The sequence below is a fragment of the Bubalus bubalis genome, chromosome 23 (genome assembly GCF_019923935.1).
Source record: "Bubalus bubalis isolate 160015118507 breed Murrah chromosome 23, NDDB_SH_1, whole genome shotgun sequence".
NCBI lineage: Eukaryota > Metazoa > Chordata > Mammalia > Artiodactyla > Bovidae > Bubalus > Bubalus bubalis.
The window spans coordinates 39,927,066-39,949,130 of record NC_059179.1 but is presented as its reverse complement, the minus strand read 5'-3'; the positions used below and the strand labels follow the sequence as shown (position 1 = coordinate 39,949,130).

The window sequence follows — 22,065 nt, the reverse complement described above, 5'->3', positions numbered from 1 at the left end:
TTGTCAAGCTTAATTTCAATAATGCATACTAAGCTTTAGCTAATGTGCTACCATAAACAGAAACTTAGTGAGAGAAATTTAAATTTCATTTATTTTTCTATCATCCATGCAACACACTTGTTATAAATATATCCCTACTGTAGAATAAAAATGAACACTTATCAAACACATTCAGCAAAATAATTTTTTAAAACCTAAACATTTTAATATCTTAAACAATATCACTACCTTTGGATTGTGCATAACAATTGTCTCTCCACTTGGAAACTCTAATCTTCGGTGCCACTGATTTGTGGTTACAGCTTTCTTATATTCAGCCTACAATGGAAACAATATACAATCCAGTAAGACAAATCTGTGTCACATTAAAAGAAAGTGTGGAAGAAAATTATTAACAATGATAGTAATAAAAATAACAATAATGGCAGATCTCATTTATTAAGTGGTTACCAAACTTAATATTTTACATATGGTACCTCATTTGATCAACTGCTTTTAATCAGCCCTAAACAACATTATTCCCATTACACAGAGGTGAAAACCAAAGCTTAGAGTTGTCTACTAATTTCTTTGTTGTTGTTGTTCAGTTGCTAATCTGACTCTTTGCAGCCCTACAGACTGCAGCACACCAGGATACCCTGTCCTTCACCATCTCCTGAATTTGCTCATGAGTCAGTGATGCTATCGACCCATCCCAGCCTCTGCCTCCCCTTCTCCTTCTGCCTTCAATCTTTTCCAGCATCAGGATCGTTTCCAATGTGTCAGCCCTTCGCATCACATGGCCAAAGTATTGAAGCTTCAGAATCAGTCTTTCCAATGAATATTCAGGGTTGTTTTCCTTTAGGATTGACTGGTTTGATCTCCTTGCTGTCCAAGGGATTCTCAAGAGTCTTCTCCAGCATCACAATTTGAAAGCATCAAGTCTTCAGTGCTCAGCCTTCTTTATGGTCCAACTCTCACATTCATATATGACTACTAGAAAAATCATAGCTTTGACTAGACAGACCTTTGTCGGCAAAGTGATGTCTCTGCTTTTTAAGACACTGCCTAGATTTGTCATAGCTTTCCTTCCAAGGAGCAACAGTATTTTAATTTCACAGCTGCAGTCACCACCCACAGTGATTTTGGAGCCCAAGAAAATAAAATCTGCCACTGCTTCCACTTTTTCCTCTTCTATTTGCCATGAAGTGATAGGACCAGATGCCATGATCTTAGTTTGTTGAATGCTGAGTTTTAAGCCAGCTTTTTCACTCTCCTTTTTCACCCTCTTCAAGAGACTCTTTAGTTCTTCTTCGCTTTCTGCCGCCATTAAAGTGGTATCATCTGCATATCTGAGGTTGTTGATGTTTCTCCCAGCAATCTTGATTCCAGTCTGTGCTTCATCCAGCCCAGCATTGTGCATAATGTACTCTGTTTATAAGTTAAATAAGCAGGGTGACAATACACAGCCTTGTTGTACTCCTTTCCCAATTCTGAACCAGTCCACTGTTCTATATCTGGTTCTAACTATTGCTTCTTAACCCAAATACAGGTTTCTTAGGAGACAGGTAGGGTGGTCTGGTATTCTCATTTCTTTAAGATTTTCCAGTTTGCTGTGATCCACACAGTCAAATGCTTTAGCTGAGTCAACAAAGCAGAAGCAGATGTTTTACAAGAATTCCCTTGCTTTCTCCATGATCCAACAAATGTTGGCAATTTGATCTCTGGTTCCTCTGCCTTTTCTAAATCCAGCCTGTACATCTGGAAGTTCTCGGTTCACGTACTACTGAAGCCTGGCTTGAAGGATTTTAAGCACAACCTTACTAGCATGTGAAATGAGAGCAACTGTATGGCAGTTTGAGCATTCTTTGGCATTGTCCTTCTTTGGGATTGGAGTGACATTTTCCCGTCCTGTGGCCACTGATCAGTTTTCCAAATTTGCTAACATATTTGATACAGCACTTAAACAGCATTACCTTTTTGGATTTGAAATAACTCAGCTGAAATTCCATCACCTCCACTAGCCTTGTCATAGTAATGCTTCCTAAGGCCCACATGACTTCACACTCCAGGATGTCCGGCTCTAGGTGAGTGACCACACCATCATGGTTATCCAGGTCATTAGACCTTTTTTGTACAGTTCTTCTGTGTATTCTTGCCACCTCTTCTTAAAGGACCCCATTCACAGATCACAGCCCTGTCCTGGCAAAGGGGCTTGCATAATTCAGTGAGGCATGCCATGCAGGGTCACCCAAGACAGCTGAGTCAGAGTGAAGAGTTCTGACAAAACATGGCCCACCGGAGGAGGGAATAGCAATCCATTCCAGTACTCTTGCCAGGAGATCCCCATGAACAGTATGAAAAGACAAAAAGGGACAACAGACAGGTTTACTAACTTGTTTGTGGTGGTGGTTTCACAGGTGTATGGATATGCCCAAACTTTTTGAATCATATACGTATCATAAATATGTATACATTTTGTCAATTATACTTCAATTATACTGTCAATTATACTTCTAATGCTACCTGAAGCCCACTTGACTTCACACTACAGGATGTCTGGCTCTAGGTGAGTAAACACACCATAGTGGTTATCCAGGTCATTAAGATCTTTCTTGTACAGTTCTTCTCTATGTTCCTGCCACCTCTTCATAATCTCTTCTGCTTCTGTTAGGTCTTTTTCATTTCTGTTTGATTTCATTTCTTTTTCATTTCTGTTTGATTTCATTTCTTTTTCATTTCTGTCCTTTATCATGCCCATGTATGCAGATAAATTCACGTTTCAAATATTTAAATACACCAATAAATTAACACTATTATGTAAAGCAACATTAACCACCAGTTTTACGATGGTTAAAAAGTCTGACAACATCTATTCCTATTCTTATGTTTATTTTCATAAACCCTTTTACTGAATATTAATTTGAAAAACATCCATATGCTTGGCATGTATTAGCAGCAGCAGATCCCAGCAGCCTAAGTTCTTTTGAAGGTTTGATACAATATCTTATTATATTAGATCTGTAATGTTCCCCTGAACAACATTCCATCTTCAGACACCAAGACCACAATTAGCACTTCAAAAAAGATGACATTACTTAAAAAGTAGTCTTCTTTGTGAATAGGATCAAGATGAGGTGTCCTGTAAACAAAGCCCGCTCCACTGTGAGAGGTGTTACATGAGGCTCCAATGTATACAGAGTCTATGTGTTTTAAAGAAAGGCATAAAAGAATAAGGCCCACGTACCTCTAGCTTTTCACTGAACTCCTCTGTATAGGGAATAAATCTGCTGTCTGTGTCACCTTTGTAGAACCAAGTACAGCGTCTCACTTCAGCTGGCTCCTCTTCCCAGTACACGGCTTTCCGCATCCGGTCATAGAGGTAGACGTCGTAGCGCCCTCCATCAGTGCCAAGGACCACACTCTCAGGGTCTGGCTGGACTGGAAAACAAAGTCCACATTTTAACTAAACAGTTACAAGGTAGATTTAAAAGTAATAAATAATGAATATGGTGACTCGTCTAACATTAAAGACAAAGAACAAAGCTCATTTCTATTCAAAAACAGAATTTTAAGATTAATCTGTGCTGCTCAAAATGATGACTCTCTTAAGTGGAGAAGAAATAACCAGAGTAAAATATAAAAGCATCATGAAATAATTCCAATAACTGGTAGGCTTTTTCTCTATGTATCAAAGCAGAAAATGCTCCATGAACATACTTCTAAAGAATAGGTGATTTTTAAGTCCTAAGATGAAGTATCTTCAGGATAAACAAAAAAACCTATTTCTATAGTGAAACTTCTCAGTCTTAACTTACTCCTGTGCATCGCCTCAAGAGATGGATGTTCTTGCTCCAGGAAAAAAAAAAGAGAGAGAGAGAGATGGATGTAGTTATAGCATTTTTAAAACTCTTATCTGAAGGAACAAGAGTTCCATAGAAAATGCTTTATAAATGCCCTATGAAGTGAAAGTGAAAGTCACTCAGTCATGTCCAACTCTTTGTGACCCCATGGGTTATACAGTCCATGGCAGTCTCCAGGCCAAAAATACTGGAGTAGGTAGCCTTTCCCTTCTCCAGCAGATCTTCCCAACCCAGGGATTGAACCCAGGTCTCCCACATTGCCCTCTAGCTACAAACAAATAAAGGAAATAAGAAAACTGACACCTGGATTATATGAACTACTTTAGTTCTTGGATTTAAAATTCCTTTAAACAAAAAATTTTTAAAACATGTCTTTAAATACCTTACTCAAATAACCCAGAACTTAATAATACAAGTGTATTACTAAAAGTATCATCACCTTAAGGTACAGAGGCTGGTGAGGTCTACAGGATTAAAGAAAATGACATTCATAAAAAGGAGGCCATGGATACTTACTCTTCATTCCACTCTTCCTCAAATCAGATACAAATGATGCAGGACCCACACTTACCTGAATTATAGATTTCTTCAAGATTCAAAGAGTCAAAAACACTGAAAGGCATCCATAGTTGTTTGTATTCTATCTCCTTGCAGTAAAACCAGTGGGGCTGGACAGGTTCATACTGGTTTTGAAGTAGAAAAGGAGGTGGCGCTTGCAAAGGGGGTCCTGCGGGTCTGGCAGGTGCCTGCTGCTGGATTGGAGGGGGCAACCCTGCCTGCGCTGGAGGAGGGATCTGGGGGTACAAAAGACAGGACCACCAGTCAGTCCAAAGGAACAATTCTGTGTGTGCTGCAGACCCAAACTGACATTAGTAATAATTATTCTTAATATTTCTCTAGACAGCTATTTAATAACTAAGCTCCAGAGCAATTAAATTTTTTAAAAAATATAACAAAACCCCATGCCAGCTGGAAAGTGAACAGGGCTTTCTCACACTGATGGCAAAGTAAACTAATACCTTTATAGAATCAATCCAGCAGTACACCTCCTGTCATTTATTCCATCTTTAAGACACGCATAATCCTCAAGAATTCTGTGGCAGTCCAGTGGTTAGAACTTGCTGCTTTCACTGCTAAGGGTCTGGAGTCATCCCTGGTTCGGGAACCAAGATCCCACAAGCCATGGGGCATGGCCAAAAATAAAATAAAATATAATGCATATTCCTTGACCTACCTATTCCATTTCTAAGAATTCATCCTAAAGACGTAACTGTAAAAATTTACCCACAAGGACGTATACCAAAAGATTATTTATAACAATCACTGGATACAATCCAAAGACCTACCAGAAACCTGATTAAATAAATCATCTTTTACTCATATACTAGAATTCTCTAGAAAGATTAAAAATGTTTTAGAAAAAAATCTTAACATCTAAACTATCTTGACATAAAAAACATACATAATGCTTGTCGAGGAAAAATTATGTTTATCAAGAAAAAAGATAAGAAAGACATAAAAACTAAAAACAAGGTTTTCTCGTGGCAATTTTTACTCATTTGGCTATTAGTCATTTCTCAAATTCTGTGCAGTAAAAATACTTTTAAAAACAGAATACAATTTTTTTTAAATTTTATTAAAAAATGCTTTCAAAATATTCCATTTAGTGAGGTTGATTACTGTGGTCAAGCAAAAGAATATTCTTATTCTTAGGAAATATTAATACACACTAAAGTATCTAGGAGTAAAGAATCATAATGTATGTAAGTGAAAGTCGCTCAGCTGTATACAACTCTTTGCGACCCGATGGACTACACAGTCCATGGAATTCTCCACGCCAGAATACTGGAGTGGGTAGCCTTTCCCTTCTCCAGGGGCTCTTCCCAACCCAGGGATCAAACCCAGGTCTCCTGCATTGCAGGTGGTTTCTTCCCCAGCTGAGCCACCAGGGAAGCCCTATAATGTATGTAATTGATCTTCAAATGTTTCCCCCCAAAACTGCACATACACAGTGTGAGAAAGGAACGGGGGAGGAGAGGACGCCCCCACACATGTCAGTGTGCATGTTCGAGAAGGAGAGAACAAATGCTCGACAGGGAACCTGGGCTAGAGCACTGGAGTGTTCTTTGTCCTATTTCTTATTTTTGCAACAGTTTACTTAAAATTATTTAAACATTTTTAATCAGAACTCTTCAAAGTTTCATCAGCAAACAAGTATACTAACTTACATTACATGCTACCAATCTGCTGAAATCCACCGTTACCAAGAGTTTGTATACCGGTATGATTTAGATTAGTTGGTAAAATGGAGCCCATTCTCTATCGCCACTGACTACAGTACCATTATCCCTGCCACACTGGGTTCTTGACTCTTTTTTCCAATCATTTCCCTTTTTCTGATTCAGTTCACTTCCCTTTGGAAGTCAGCTGAAAAATTAGGGGCGGGGAATGGGGGGAAGCATAAAGGAATTTCATAAAATTTACCCAAGGCAAAAGTTATTCCATCATCTGTCTGAGATAGTCTGTCTAGATTCAAACTTTATAAATGTAAATAAATTATTGGAGTAATCAATTTTAGTCCCAGTAATTGAGTGTTTTGATCAGGCAGTATAATTAAAAAAAGAGAAGCTGATAATAGTTCCTTCGACTCTCACATATCTCCAGATGACATTTGTTACTGCTATCTTATATTAAATCTGGTAATACTGGCATACGGTTAATGCATTAAAATAAATTATTACTTCCATAAATACAAACTATAACCTAAAACATGAACCATTCAATGAGCTACTTTTAAAAGATTGTTTACTTCAAAACATATAGCTTACGAAAAAAAAAAACCACCTGAAAATAATTTGTCATCAAAGCACAGGTAAAAATGAGAGGGATTAGAATTACAGTGAATGATATAAAGATATAAAGCATGTCTTCATACCGGCGGCAAAGACCCTGGAGGCACCCGGTACGCGTGAACGGGGGGTGCGGAGGGCGGAGGATGGGAAGCAGGAGCCGCTGTCTGGCACTGCTGCAGCTGCGCCGGCGCGATGTAAGGACTGGCCCTGCTGCTGACAGCCGTGTGGCGATACGGGTTGTATCCTTGTTGGGGCGTTCCTTGTGGCGGGCTCCCAAAATTCGAAGGAGGGAGATTACTAGGCTGAGAAGGCGGGTAAGGATTTATTCCGATTTGTGAAGCAGGTGGAGCACCATATTGCGCCTTCGAAATGGATGATGAAAATGCATTCGACACATCTTGGGATCCAGTTGTAAAAGGCAGAGACGTTGGGGGCTTGGAGTAGGCTGATTGTCCAGCTGATGCTGCTGCAGTTGTTAACAGGGACTGTCCAATATTCCCAAAAGGATCACTACTGCTTGATACCTGAGAGAAGTAACTAAATGTCTGTGGGGTAGATGTGTGAGCAGAAGTCTGCCCAAGGAAGCTGTCCTCCTCACCCACATCAGTGGAATCCTCTGCAAGGGAACAGGAGGGCACATGGTTTAAAGGGATGCTGTCACTCTGGACAAGATTCTATATGGCAGGTCTAGCAATTATACCTCTTATTTTGTTATTCAAACTTACATTTCTGCCTTAAAGACAATAATGAAAAACTTGTTTTTCTTTTTTCTTTGAAATGAAAAACTAGAAAATACCAGTAAGAAACAACAAAAGGAGGGAAACCTCGCACTCATCCGTAAGCTCACCTCCCAGAGACAATCACTGTTAACGCTGTTAATATGTTAATACACACCTTTCCATACTTTTAAAATAAATATAGTTACATACTATTTATTTGGTAAATATGTATAAATTATGTAGACATATTTGTATATAACCCTGGTTTCCTGCACTCCTGCAGATTCTTTACCATCTGAGCCACCAGGGAAGCCCACATTTGTATACAGGAGAATTTTTCAAAAAATGGAAACAAAATTTGTACCTACTACTTTTAGATGTTATTTTGAATGATTTTTTTCCTAGTAAGAAACAATTCAAACATTATTCCGCTACCCAAATACACAGAACTTTATTTATACAGTAACAACAAGAAGCTAAAGTACAGATATTAACTCTGTTGACAAGAAAAGGTGTGTCAGGGCTCTTACCTACAAAGCACTCATTATACAAGTGAACATGAGGCGATGGCATTCCCGAGGCAAAGTAGGTCAACCATTCACTACCATCCCTAAAACCACACGGTATCACAACTAGGTAATCGTCATTAGAGAATGACAATCAGTATAAAAAAAAGTCATTTCTAACAAAGGGAAGGTCTCCTCACTTCCCTTTGCCAAACATGATCTTCACTGTTGGTATTTTGGCACCAAACTATATTATTTTATTCTCTCTTTCGCTACCAAGTTGTAAAATAATATTTTCCTTCTGCTGCTGCTGCTAAGTCGCTTCAGTCATGTCCGACTCTGTGCGACCCCATAGACTGCAGCCCACTAGGCTCCTCTGTCCCTGGGATTCTCCAGCCAAGAATACTGGAGTGGGTTGCCATTTCCTTCTCCAACGCATGAAAGTGAAAAGTGAAAGTGAAATCGCTCAGTCGTGTCCGACTCCTAGCAACCCCATGGACTGCAGCCTACCAGGCTCCTCCATCCATGGGATTTTCCAGGCAAAAGTACTGGAGTGGGGTGCCATTGCCTTCTCCGATTTTCCTTCTACAAGGCCTAAAAAGTCGTCTAGTTTTCCTTAGGAACTCTTATGAGTCCTTAGCTTGGAACATCACCTTTCTCTTCCTAATCTTTTCTTTCTCCCATCTCAACCCCTTTTCTTCAAATCTCTCTAATCTCCCACCACTGGAGGCACAAAGCACATCAGAATGGTGGACCCCTTCCCAACACACAGGCAGACTGTGGTCCCTGTCCCTGAAACCTGCCAAAGTGTGACCTTTCAAGCTCAGAGCTCCTTCTTGACCTCTGCTGCTGAATGTGGCCTTCAGCTGTTAGGCTGCTCCCAGTTATATTTCACACATCAATTTAACTGAGATACTCCACTATTCAAAATACCCCTCTGAACTGTTTCTTTGTAATTAAAATACCATTTCCTGAGCAAGGCTCCCTTTCTGCTTTTATCATTCTACTTCTCTGATAACATTTCCGGTTCCTATCCTCTCTCCATTCCCATGAACCTCACCTGGACTCAGACTTCAGTTCATCTCTCAACATCTGAAAGCAGGGGGAAAACCTCTGTGTCCTTCATCCTTTAAAGCAACTTGGGATCAATCTGATACAACAAACTTTTCTCTGATTACCATCCTTTACAAACAAAATACTGATCTCAACAAGCTGCCAGTCTCACCTCAGGGGCACTTTCTAATTACATGTGGACACCTTGGCATCAAGACCGTATCTTTAATAAGCGCCTGTATACTTGTGACACTCCCAACTCGGTCCCAAACTGAGACTGATCGTATGTGCCCCAGAACCTATTTCCCAACTGCCTCCTCAGTACTTTTGGCAGGTTCAGACACATACATCTCAAGCTTAGTAAACCTCGACCATCATCTTAACGGTCCCCCTTCATGTGCTCCTTTTACAATCTCACTACCTCAACGGATGTCTACCAACATCCATCCAGACATGAAAACCAGAAACCTCCTGAGACTCCTCCCTCTCTTCCATTTAATCATTTAGATCTTCAATTAAAGAAGTAAGTACACAGTATCTATTATATGCCAGGTGGAGCTGTACCTTGGAGCTGAAACTGAACAGATAAAGAGCCTGTACACTGGACAGTCTGGCCCTCAGTGAGTCACTGCTGCTGCTGCTGCTAAGTCGCTTCAGTCGTGTCCAACTCTGTGCGACCCCATAGACGGCAGCCCACCAGGCTCCCCCGCCCCTGGGATTCTCTAGGCAAGAATACTGGAGTGGATTGCCATTTCCTTCTCCAATGCATGAAAGGTCCCAACGATTTGATGGTGTAAAAATCTCTTACTTCTGTTTCCTGCTCTTCACCTACACCAGGGCTAGAGTGCCACTCGCTCCTGCCTGACTCACAGTGGCATCCAGACTGGACACTTCTGCTACAGTCAGCTTTACTCTGGTGCAATCTCAGAAAGACTAAACATATCTCTAATGTCACTGCCCTGTTTAGAACCCTTTAAGGGCACCCGCACACCACACAGGATGTACTATGAGCTCCTTAATGTGCTGTATGAGGCCCTTCATGACCTGGTTCCCCCACTAACCACTTGAGCCACTCCCCTGCATTCACTCTAGTCACATGGACCTGGGGGAGTGGCGGGGTGGGAGGCAGGAGGACTGGCCAAGAAGGAAAGAGTTGAGAGGGAGAGAGAATGTGAGCACCTACCTCAAAATCCCACCAAATCTGCAGGTTTCTCTCACACCTCCAGACTTTTACAAATGCCTGTCTCCCCAGACTTCCTAATTCCTATGTATCCTTCAACACTCAGCTTAAGAATCACCTCCTCTGTAAAGTTCTAAAGATCTAAGGGATGTCTGCTCCCTGGTCAGCCAGCCTGACAGCCACGGCTCTCACAGCAGCCTATCAATCCCTCTTTTTAGCCATCACAAACCTGGACCACAACCACTTACACAGCTGGGCACAGTGTGTAAAAGTGTGCAGTCACCGGGGACAATGCTATCTGCTCCTCTCTGTCTCTCTGACACTGGGAACAGGGCCTGGCAAACAAGCTGCTCAGTCCACGTTTGCTGAGTGAATGAAACTGCTTCCTGTATGCCTCTTTCACTGACACTGATTCATCGCTGCTTCCAATGCCATTGGTTCTCCTTTTGTCTCTGGAAATTCACTGAATGGACTTCTAATGATCAAATCTTTGTTAAAGGTAGAAAAATATTTGTTAAAGAATTTTAGTTCTAAAACTAATTTTCTTATTAAAAAATAAACCATCTCCAAGAAACAATAGCTTTCAAGACAGGTAAATTACCCTGTACTTGACAATGAAGATGTTAACCATTTACTGACAGTGACAGACACAAACAAAATATTATAAAGGAACATAGGCATGAACCAAACATTTGTGAAGCAGAGGATGGTACGAGAACCCCATGTACAGCCGTATTTATTTGGTTACATCCTGCAACCTCCAAAAGCATTCTGCTCCAGCCATGCTGGTCCTCCACCAAAAATGGCAATGTGGAACCTTTCAGCCACACTATCAAAACAAGACAAACATATTCCTAACTCCCACCCTTTCATTCATTCACGTTTCTATAGAAATAGAAATCTGCCTACAGCATATCAAGATGTGTTCTAGGTATAAGTTCCTGCTCTCTCATGCAGCTTCCGTGCTAGTGCGTCAAGATAAACAAAGATGCGGCCACGTCAGGGGGTAAGCGCCAAGAAGAAACATGACACCAGAGCAGAACCATCGAGTACTGCTCCGCTTCGCCCTTTTTCACCTCTCCATGAAACTCTCCTTGGTCCTCCAAATAAGAACAAATTATTCAAGAGAAAAATATTCACCATTTCCTGAGGAGCTATGTGCTGGGCACTAAACAAGATCCTAGAAATAAAAAGGTAAATAAGTCATAGCTGCAAACTTCACACAGCTCACAGTCCAAACAAACAGGCAGACACGCTTACTTTACAAACGTTTATGCAACATGATGTGCCAGACGCTATATTCAGTGCTTCACAAAAATCAATTCAATTCTCATGACAGCCCTGGGAGGCTGTGCATGTATGGAAAACGAAGCACAGAGGGGTGAAGTAACATGCCTGAGATCACACAGCAAGTTACTGCCAGGGCTAGGATTGGAATACAGTCGGTGCTCCTAACACCAGCTCTGGGTTATGCCGCATAATCATGAAAACGCAAGCTCCGCACACACTAATAAAGATACGTACAAAGTGCTAAGATGAACATAGGAGTGGGTACCTAAGAGAACAAGCAAGAGCTTCTAACAGAAAATGAGGCACGGCCTTGAAAGATGACTGTGTTCTATACCTCTGCTTTGCAAGTATTACGAGCCTACCCTAAGAGATAGTCTACTGTATCCGAGGAGAGGCGGTAATAATTTACCTTCCCTGCAAGCACCTGGCTCACCAGGAGATATTTAACAAAAACGTGAGGAATGCCAGTGCAGGAGTGGCCAGCACTTGAACAGTCCCTTTGACGAAGAGCTTGGCCCCCGCTCCCAAAACCCCAAAGTTCCGAAGCTACTCAAATCTGGCCACTAACTGCCCTGACAAGGTAGCAGAGGGTCTGATCCAGGCAAAGGAAAGCCTCTTGTCCGACCCTTCACCTCACGCCCCCCGCCCACATTTGCCCACCCGGATCTCCATCTCCTTACTACCTCCGGGCAAGAGCAGGGAGGCCGAGGCAGCGGTGGCTTGGGTGACTGGGATAAAGGGCACGTTGAAGCTGAACTCCGTGGCCGAGGAGGAGAAAAGTAAGTTAGTGCCCGACGAGGAGGCCGAGGCGGCGCCACCGCCACCGTTAGGTTTCCTCTCGGCCATGGCTGCGGCCCACCGTCCGTTACACGTCTACGGGCGGCCGGTGCGGAAACACCGGCCGGAAACTGAGCGCAGTCGGGGCCAACACACTTCCGCACTTGCGCACAAGGGCCGAAACTCCGGGCGGCCGCTCAGCTTCCCTTTGCCTTCTCCAACGGGGCCGCCAGAAAGGAACATGGCGACTGCGACCTCGCGCCTGGGTCCTAGCAAGTGACAGCGTCGGCCACTGCCCGGGCGGGGCCGGACAGGCTGGGGCTGGAGCGTGGGAGATGGGGTGCTGCTGTTTGTAGATAAAAGTACGAATCGACACTGCAAGTCTCGGGTTGCGGGGGGCACTCTGTGCTTCCATAAAGTACCAACAGGAGCGTTTAACTAGGTAAGATTTTGAGGAAGTGCGAAAGCCTGCACGTGTAGGTAACATATTGCTAGCAGCAGACCAAAGGAGGACTAGAGGTGTGTGGGCCATTTGTGGCCAAGGTATAGACCAGCTTACCCGCTCTGACTAGATATCCGCATCTTAGCCATCCACACATTCTGCACTGAACTGAATTCTTGTCATTGGTCCAGAAACTGAAATGGTAAAACTTACAGAAAATACACCAGAGGATTTCTCATTTGTTAGTTAATAATGTCTCCTGAATGCATGATATGCGGAGAAACCCCTGTAGTTTTTACCTGCTGCTGCTGTCTGTTGGAGAATAAATTTTGGATGGTTTTTGTTTTCACCAGAAGGGGAAAAAAAAGAAATGGTAAAACTTTTGAAGATTTTAAGCCAAAAAGCGAAAAGAGAGAATTGATGTTTGGGTGTGTGACTTTTTAACAGCTTTCTATAGTGGTGGTGCTGGTTTAGTGGCTAAGTCGTGTCCACCTCTACCCATCCACAATAATCTGACTAGTTTATTGTGGATAATTTGGATATGATTATCTTTCATATAGTTAGATTATGAAATAAAAAAATAACTTCTTGGAGGATAGGAGAAAGCTATAGGAGAAACCCCAAAGAAAGCTTTGAAATAACGAAACTATCATGTCCCTCAGCTGTTTGGTCGCTCAGTCATGTCCAGCTCTTTGCGACCCCATGGACTGCAGCACGCCAGGCTTCCCTGTCCATTACCAACTCCCAGAGCTTGCTCAAACTCATGTCCATTGAGTCGGTGATGCCATCCAACCATCTCATCCTCTGTCCTCCCCTTCTCCTCCTGCCTTCAATCTTTCCCAGCATCAGGGTCTTTTCCAATGAGTCAGTTCTTCAAAACAGGTGGCCAAAATATCAGAGCTTTGGCATCAGTCTTTCCAATGAATATTTAGGACTGATTTCCTTTAGATTGACTTGTTGGATCTCCTTGCAGTCCAAGGGACTCTCAAGAGTCTTCTCCAACACCACAGTTCAAAAGCATCAATTCTTTGGTGCTCAGCTTTCTTTATGGTCCAACTCTCACATCCATACATGACTATTGGAAAAACCATAGCTTTGACTAGATGGACCTTTGTCAGGAAAGTAATGTCTGCTTTTTAACATGGTACCCGTTTATTACCTAATAACTATTTAGTATGCTTACTGTCAGAGAAGGCAATGGCACCCCACTCCAGTACTCTTGCCTGGAAAATCCCATGGATGGAGGAGCCTGGAAGGCTGCAGTCCATGGCATTGCTGAAGGTCGGACACGACTGAGCGACTTCACTTTCACTTTTCATTTTCATGCATTGGAGAAGGAAATGGCAACCCACTCCAGTGTTCTTGCCTGGAGAATCCCAGGGATGGTGGAACCTGGTAGGCTGCTGTCTATGGGGTCGCATAGAGTCAGACACGACTGAAGTGACTTAGCAGCAGCAGCATGCTTACTGTCAAGAGAAAAAAAAACAAAAAGCTAAGGAAAGCACTGAAGAGTGTCATGGGTTGCTGGTACATGTGACTAGGCCACCCAGGTTTGTTAATTGGCACTTATGTGGAGGAGGAATTAACTTTTCATATCTTCATGACAGGCAGTGGTACAAGTTAAAGCAAGGTACCCACCAGGCTTCCCAGGTAGCACTATTGGTAAAGAACCCACCTGCCAATGCAGAAGACGTAAGAGATGTGGGTTCGGTCCCCAGGTGGGAAAGATCCCCTGGAGGTTGGCATGGCAACCCACTCCAATATTCTTGCCTGAAAAATCCCATGAACAGAGGAGCCTGGCGGGCTACAGTCCATGGGGTCGCAAAGAGTCAGACACGACTAAGTGACATGGCATGCATGCTGGCACCCACCAGGCTGAGAGGAGCTATCAAGTCCTTGAGAATACAGTTCTGTGTGACAAAAGCTTTATATCTCAAAGGGGCAGAAAGAAGATTTATAGTAGCTGACTGTTTAAAGTAACTACTTAAGGGAGGATCAGGGGCCTCTATGCCTATCACCTGGTTTAGGTCAGAACTGTCAATTCTCCCTGCATTGTTGAGCTTTCTCATGCAGGCATTTTAAGGGGGACAGGATTCATCCTGGGGACATGGCCTTATGCTGTTAGTAGCCATGGTAGAGTTTGGTCAAGGGGACTTTGCCATTACTGTGAGTGGTCAAGGTGGTATACTAAACCCTGGGGATACCATGGTACATAAGATAGACACAGGACCTTTCCTTCTTGCAGCTTACAGTCTGGTCAGAAAGACAGACAACTAAACACATAATAACAATAAAGTGTGATGAAAGTGATAATGTAAAATTTCCCAAAGTGTCTTATGTGGAATATTGACACCATCAGGAGAGGGAGTTGTAACCTTTCTAGGGGAGGGATAGCAAGTATTTAGAACAATCAGACCATCAACAAAGGGCTTACCTTGTCTGGAGCCACATGAAAGGCTTTCCTGAAGAAAACATATTTAAGTTGAAACCTGAAAGTGAATGAGTAGAAGTTAACCAGAAAAGCTGGAGGAGAGGGGTTGGAGGATGTGGGAAGAGACAACTAACAGATAAAATTACAGTATGTAGGGATGCCTTAAGATGTCATATTTGAATGTAATAAAAGAAACCTGAGTTACAGCATGGCTGGAGCCCAGTGAACAAGTGGGAGAAAGCCTGGAGATAAGAATGAAAAGTAGATCAAGGCCAGCTGATACACAGTCCTTACAAGTTAAGAACAGAAGGGACTGAAAGAAAGGATTAAAGGCGGGTGGAGAAATAATATTTGTTCTGCAGAAAGTTCACTCTGACTTCAGTGTAATAAAATAGATAAGGAAAGAGCAAACCTGAGCATAGAAAGAACAGTTGGCAGCCTGCTGCAGTGGCCAGCTGAGCAATGATGGTGACTCAAAGGAGAGCAATTGCAGTCGGAGTGAACAGAAATAGGAGTGATTTCTGGGCAAAGATGTCAGACTGAGCAGCTGGATCTTCATTTTCTTCCTAAAACTCTGTTGAAAGCACAAACAGGTTTGTTTGATTTGTTGTTGTTGTTTTTGTTTTTTTAGGCATACACCGGTAAGGATGAGGAGAATGTGGGACGATTTGACAGCAACAAGATTTTACCAAAAAAAACAAAGGGCAAGTAATAGATGATTTAGCAAACCAGTAATGGGGAGAGCTCAAAAGCAGCATTATTTGCACCATAGGATCACCAAAAAGTTTAGGACCTGATAACCTCAGGCACCTCTGAAAGTGGCGGTCCAGTGGAAAACAGAGGTCCTGGAATTAGGATTGGAGAAAACTTTTTAAACAGATCCCCTCCCCCCGCTCTGACCCACCCCCTACTCTAGACTACTGACCATCCCCCTTAAAGGAAAAAGACTGAGTTTTCCTTCTGGACAGGGTAAAACAGAAGGAAGATTAAGCATCTATGTACATACTAAGTAATAAAACACTTCCACAACCCTACACTGTAGTCTGCCAGGCTTCTCTGTCCATGGATTTCCCAGGCAAGAATATTGGAGTTGGCTGCCATTCCCTTCTCCAAGGGATCTTCCCCACCCAGGGATCAAACCTGGGTCTCCTGCATTGCAGGCAGATTCTTTACTGTCTGAGTCACCAGGGAAGCCCAAAACAGGAGGAAGATAGAGCAAATATGTACATACTGAGAAATAAAACACTCTCTTCCACAATCCCAGCCCAATTTTCCACTTAGCTCCGAAAACACTAGATGCCACGTCTTCAACCTCTCGGCAGGAGATTAGCAGACTCTTCTTGGGGTCATGTGAACAAACATCTGCTTACTGCTAACTCACTTCAGTCGTGTTTGACTCTGTTCGACCCCATAGATGGCAGCCCACCAGGCTCCACCGTCCCTGGGATTCTCCAGGCAAGAACACTGGAGTGGGTTGCCATTTCCTTCTCCAATGCATGAAAGTGAAAAGTGAAAGTGAAGTCGCTCAGTCGTATCCGACCCTCAGGAACCCCATGGACTGCAGCCTACCAGGCTCCTCCATCCATGGGATTTTCCAGGCAAGAGTACTGGAGTGGGGTGCCAAACATCTAGAGATAATTAAATCAGGGCTCCCCAGTAAGACAGCCCAGGCAGCATGTGATGTGCTCCGTTGTTCAGTCGTATCCGGCTCTTTGCAATGCCATGGACTGTAGCCCGCCAGGCTCTTCTGTCTATGGAATTTTCCAGGCAAGAGTACTGGAGTGGGTTGTCATTTCCTCCTCCAGAGGATCTTCCAGACACAGGGATCAAACTTGCATCTCCGGCATTGGCAGGCAGGTTCTTTTTTAGCTCACAATCAGCTAGCCCAGAATTCCCCTGCCACTGGCCCAAATGTCTTCTTAGCCACTGATTTGGACATCTAGCCTCAACTCAACTCAAAATGAACCCTAAGTGCTCGTGAGCCTCTGGTGGTTCCTGAACCTGCCCCCACTCTTAGTATTTGCTCCTGCAAATGCACCTCCTGCAAATTAGAGCTACTGCTCCTGCTGCCCTGTGGGCAACGCCAAGTGTGCCCAGGGGTGCGTCTGCATATGGGCAGCAGAAATGGGCCGCTGCTGAGCCCAGTGTTGGGAAAGCCTGATCCCAGATGTAAATAGAGAAACACCTACGAATCTCCACTTACAATTTTTTATTCTACTACCCAGACCCTCTTGCTACATTCCTATTTCCATGAAATATTCGTATAAATATTTTTATACAAATTAATGCTTTTGAACTGTGGTATTGGAGAAGACTCTTGAGAGTCCCTTGGACTGCAAGGAGATCAAACCAGTCAATCCTAAAGGAAATCAGTTCTGAATATTCATTGGAAGGATGGATGCTGAAGCCGAAGCTCCAATACTTTGGCCACCCGAGGTGAAGAACTGACTCATTAGAAAAGACCCTGATGCTGGGAAAGATTGAAGGCAGGAGGAGAAGGGGTTGACAGAGGATGAGATGGTTGGATGGCATCACCGACTCAATGGACATGAGTTTGAACAAGCTCTGGGAGTTGGTAATGGACAGTGAAGCCTGGCGTGCTGCAGTCCATGGGGTCACAAAGAGTCAGACACGATTGAGCGACTGAACTGATTCATATAAAAATAAACTCATCTAGACAAAAAATAACCACCAGACCCATTTACCTGCTCTGAGCTCCCAAACACCTTTTTAGTCCCCACACTTTTTTGTTCAGGCATTCCGTCAGCAAATTCTATTATGTGAACTTGCCCTTGTGCCAGACATGGGGGATACAAGAATGGCCAGACCAGCAGAGTCCTGACAGTTCACACCCTGGGGAGCAGCAGCCCTCTCTTCCACACTCACGTCCACCTGGCAAGGCAGGTAAACAGGGAGACAAGGCACAGGAGACTGGATGGAAAGTGTGCTAATTTCTGATTCAGGGAACACAGAGCAACAGGCGGACAAAGTGGAACATAAAAATGGAGATACCCAGCAATTAGATGGCTCTAAAACTGAAGAAAGAAGTCCGGGCTTAAAACGAGATGTAGGAGGCATCAGCTCACATGTGACTGATTTGGAAATTGGGGGTAGTGGGCAGAGAGCCTCATGCTGTCGATGTCAGAAATGGCCATTCTTTTGGAGGAGGGTTTGTGTTGCTTTCTATACAAGGTGACATGCTGGGTGTTAATTCAGGCTGACAGCTGTGATCAGAAGAAGCACAGGTGGGAGGCCGTCCCCACACTTTAAGTTTATTTACCACATGATTGAGACAAGTCATTAACCTGAAAGACAGTGATCCAAACATAACCCACAAAAGGAACAGGAAATGGCAATTTAGAAGAAATAACCCACACAGGAAGGCAGGGACTTTTAAAAAATCTATCAGTAATATCTTCAGAGGGATCTGCAACCAACAAACAGGATCAGGGTGCTGTTTGAGAAAGAAAAGAAATATTTAGGGAACAAACAAGAAAGTAAGTATAAGGAAAATAAATACGAGAAATTTTCTCAAAAAGGAAAACAAAAACAGATGGAAGCTAGGCGAGAAACCTAAGAAAATTAAGAGTACCAGGCAAGAAAAACCAGTATTTGCATTTTAAGAGCTCTGCTAAAAAAGACAGAACATGCAGGGGAGGGAATCATCAAGAAAAAAATTTATATCCAGAAATGAAGGATACCGGTTTCCAAATTAAAAGAGTTTAGTGGGACTTCCCTGGCAATCCAGTGGTTCAGACTTCACATTCCAATGCAGGGGGTGCCGGTTCGATCTCTGGTCAGGAAGCCGAGATCCCACATGCCTCATGGCCAAAAAATCAAAACATAAAACAGAAGCCGTATTGTAATAAATCCAGGAAAGACTTTAAAAATGATCCATTAAAAAATAAATCTGTGGACTTCCCTGGTGACACTGCTGTGCTCTGTTACTCAGTAGTCTCCAACTCACTGCAACCCCATGGACTGTAGCCGGCCAGGCTCCTCTGTCCAAGGGATTCTCCAGGCAAGAATAGTGGAGTGGGTTGCCATTTCCTTCTCCAGGGGATCATCTCGACCCAGGGATTGAACTCGTGTCTCTTTCGTTTCCTGCATTGGCAAGCAGATTCTTTACCACTAACACCACCTGGGACAGAGTTCAATCTCTGGTCCAGGAAGCTTCCACAAGCCAAGAAACAACTAAGCCATCACACAGCAACCGCTGGGCCCTTGTGCTGCAACGACTGAAGGCCACGCCCCTAAAGCCCGTGCGCTGCAAAGAAAAGTAGCCCACACTCACCACAATTACAGAAAGCCTGAGCAAAGCAAGGAAGACCCAGCACAGCCAAAAAAAAAAATTTTTTTTAATCTTAAAAAAAAAGGGGGAAGGGGGTCGGGGGGTGCTTCAGTATTCAGCACAATAGCTGAAAAAACACATCTGAGCACAGGAGACAAAGATCCATACAGATTCCGGAAGTATAAAAACAGGTCAGATGCACAGAAATTCAGCTCCCAAAATATTTACCTCTCAAGCAGACTTTCTAAGAATATGATGGAGGGGCACCACCAAAAATAAAGGAATAAGGCTAAGTCTTCCTATATGGGCTGCAAGTAACAGGATATCCAACACAGGTGTACAGGGGAATTCAAGCACATTCCCAAACAAAAAGACCCAAAAATGCAATGGTTCAAACAGATGTTCCTTTCTCACTCACACAAGAGTACATGTTGGTGACCAGCTTTTGTCTTCAACATAGCACTTCTAAGGCTGCCCCCCAAGGCAATAAGAAGAGGTGAGCTCAGTTCAGAGACAATGTCCCATGTTGTTTTTCTGGCCAAACTGTGAGGTGTGTGGGATCTTAGTTTCCCAACCAGGATACAACCCATGGCCCCTGCAGTGAAAGCATGGAGTCTTAGCCACTGGACCGCCACAGAGTCCAAATGTCCCTTAAGAGAAATAAGACAGAAGTTAACACACATCACTTTGGGTCACATTCCACTAGTGTGAACTTAGACAAAAGGGTACCCTTTAGGTACAAGAAGAGCTGGGAAATAACACTCCACACTTGGGTAACCACAGTTCTGGTGACTACAGTCCTATAACAATGGAGGAAGAAGGTTTTGGTGGGCAAATGACAATTGCCATGGCAGTCTATCCCTCTGGCCACCATTTACCAAGCTTTCTTCCCAAATGGAACATGCTCATGCCCCAAGGGTGGCAACCAGCTGCCTTCAGTTTAAAAGTCCAGGATCTCTGGGCAGCTCAGCTTTTCCCAGTGATTCTGGATGTGGTTCCTCGGGAGCTGTGACTACGAGACACTCAATAGATGGTTGTGGAGCAAGAACAGGGTAACTGCAATGGAGACTTCCGCTAGGAATCAAAGAGGAATGGAAAGCACAGTACTCTCTGTTTCGTAGAAATGATTGAGTCCTTCTAGACAAAAACTGAAAATACCTCTGCCCTGACAGTGGAGGGTATTTGTGGTTAGTCCTGGCTGTCTTTGGTTTGGTTCTCTGTAAATAACCCCCACCCCCATCCACAGTCCTTACTGGCCCTGGCTTTGCCCTCTGGGGGGCTTCTCCTTGACCGTGGTCATCTAAGGCCATAAGTGAAATGGCATTGGGAAGTACATCCTCATTAGGGGCAGTACAGCTTTGGCAGTTTACTTCCTGTTGGTATGAGTTTGCAGCCTGAAACTTGCTTTCAGGCTTGAACAGTTACAGACTCTTTCAGGCCAGCCCCTGGTTTGCTGTTTCCAGTAAAGTAACTTCCGTGTCTGACCTGAGCTCTTTTTTCTCTGAGCGTAACAGTGGTTACTATGGCTTCCCTGATAGCTCAGTTGGTAAAGAATCGGCCTGCAATGCAGGAGACCCCGGTTCAATTCCTGGCTCGGGAAGATCCACTGGAGAAGGGATAGGCTTACCCACTCCAGAATTCTTGGGCTTCCCTTGTGGCTCAGCTGGTAAAGAATCCGCCTGCAGTGCAGGAGACCTGGGTTCGATCCCTGGGTTGGGAAGATTCTTTGGAGAAGGGAAAGGCTACCCACTCCAGTATTCTGGCCTAGAGAATTCTACAGACCGTATAATCCATGGGGGTCAAAAACAGTAGCTCACGACTGAGTGACTTTCAATGGTGGTTAACTTGAGGTCATTTAAAACCAAGCTACAATCTTGATCTGACCTTTGCTACAAAGCTAGATTCTTTAGTTTACCTGAGAAGCCTTAAAGGACCGATCCTTGAAAACACCTTTGAATAAATTCTCCTTGAGTTTGAATACCACATTGTTGTTGTTGTTTTTTTTTTCAATCCAGGAAGGCCCCAATTTCTCCTGTGCTTACAGCTCTCCTGATTTTGTAGCTATGCCCAGCTGTGGTTACTAAGTATTAGAAATGTGGCTATTTGAATTGAGATGTGCTATCAGTATATAATACACTCTGGATTTTGATGAATTCGATTTAAAAAAGATAATAGTCTTCACATGGATCATTTGTACAGATTACAATATTTTTATATGTTGTGTTAAAGTGAAAGTAAAAGTCACTCAGTCGTGTCTGACTCTTTGTGACTCCATGGACTATACAGTCCATGGAATTCTCCAGGCCAGAATAATGGAGTGGGTTCAGTTCAGTTCAGTCAATCAGTCGTGTCCAACTCTGCAACCCCATGAATCGCAGCACGCCAGGCCTCTCTGTCCATCACCAACTCCCAGAGTTCACTCAAACTCATGTCCATCGAGTCAGTGATGCCATCCAGCCATCTCATCCTCTGTGGTCCCCTTCTCCTCCTGCCCCCAATCCCTCCTAGCATCAGGGTCTTTTCAAATGAGTCAACTCTTCGCATGAGGTGGCCAACGTATTGGAGTTTCAGCCTCAGCATCAGTCCTTCCAATGAACACCCAGGACTGGTCTCCTTTAGGATGGACTGGTTAGATCTCTTTGCAGTCCAAGGGACCCTCAAGAGTCTTCTCCAACTCCACAG

At 43.5% G+C, this 22,065-nt stretch overlaps 1 protein-coding gene and 1 long non-coding RNA gene across 3 annotated transcripts in view; one reads left to right on the top strand and one right to left on the bottom strand.

The window, feature by feature from the left end:
• Positions 1-12,362, bottom strand: part of LOC102413093 (SEC23 interacting protein) — a 39,431-nt gene extending 27,069 nt beyond the window's left edge. The window contains exons 1-5 of one of the 2 annotated variants that reach the window (XM_025273807.3): positions 12,126-12,362; positions 6,778-7,310; positions 4,414-4,636; positions 3,227-3,420; positions 229-318 (exon numbers count right to left, since the gene is read on the bottom strand). In XM_025273807.3, the coding sequence (XP_025129592.3) occupies positions 229-318; positions 3,227-3,420; positions 4,414-4,636; positions 6,778-7,310; positions 12,126-12,288 (1,203 nt within the window). In that variant the 5' untranslated portion in view covers positions 12,289-12,362. The remainder of the gene's footprint in view (positions 1-228; positions 319-3,226; positions 3,421-4,413; positions 4,637-6,777; positions 7,311-12,125) is intronic. The other variant, XM_025273805.3, reaches the window with a different exon arrangement.
• Positions 12,363-12,398: 36 nt separating this feature from the next.
• On the top strand, positions 12,399-16,126 carry LOC112581526. Its single transcript, XR_003106083.3, has 2 exons — positions 12,399-12,661; positions 15,724-16,126. It is a non-coding gene; the product is annotated as an uncharacterized LOC112581526 (long non-coding RNA).
• The last annotated feature ends 5,939 nt before the right edge of the window (positions 16,127-22,065 follow it).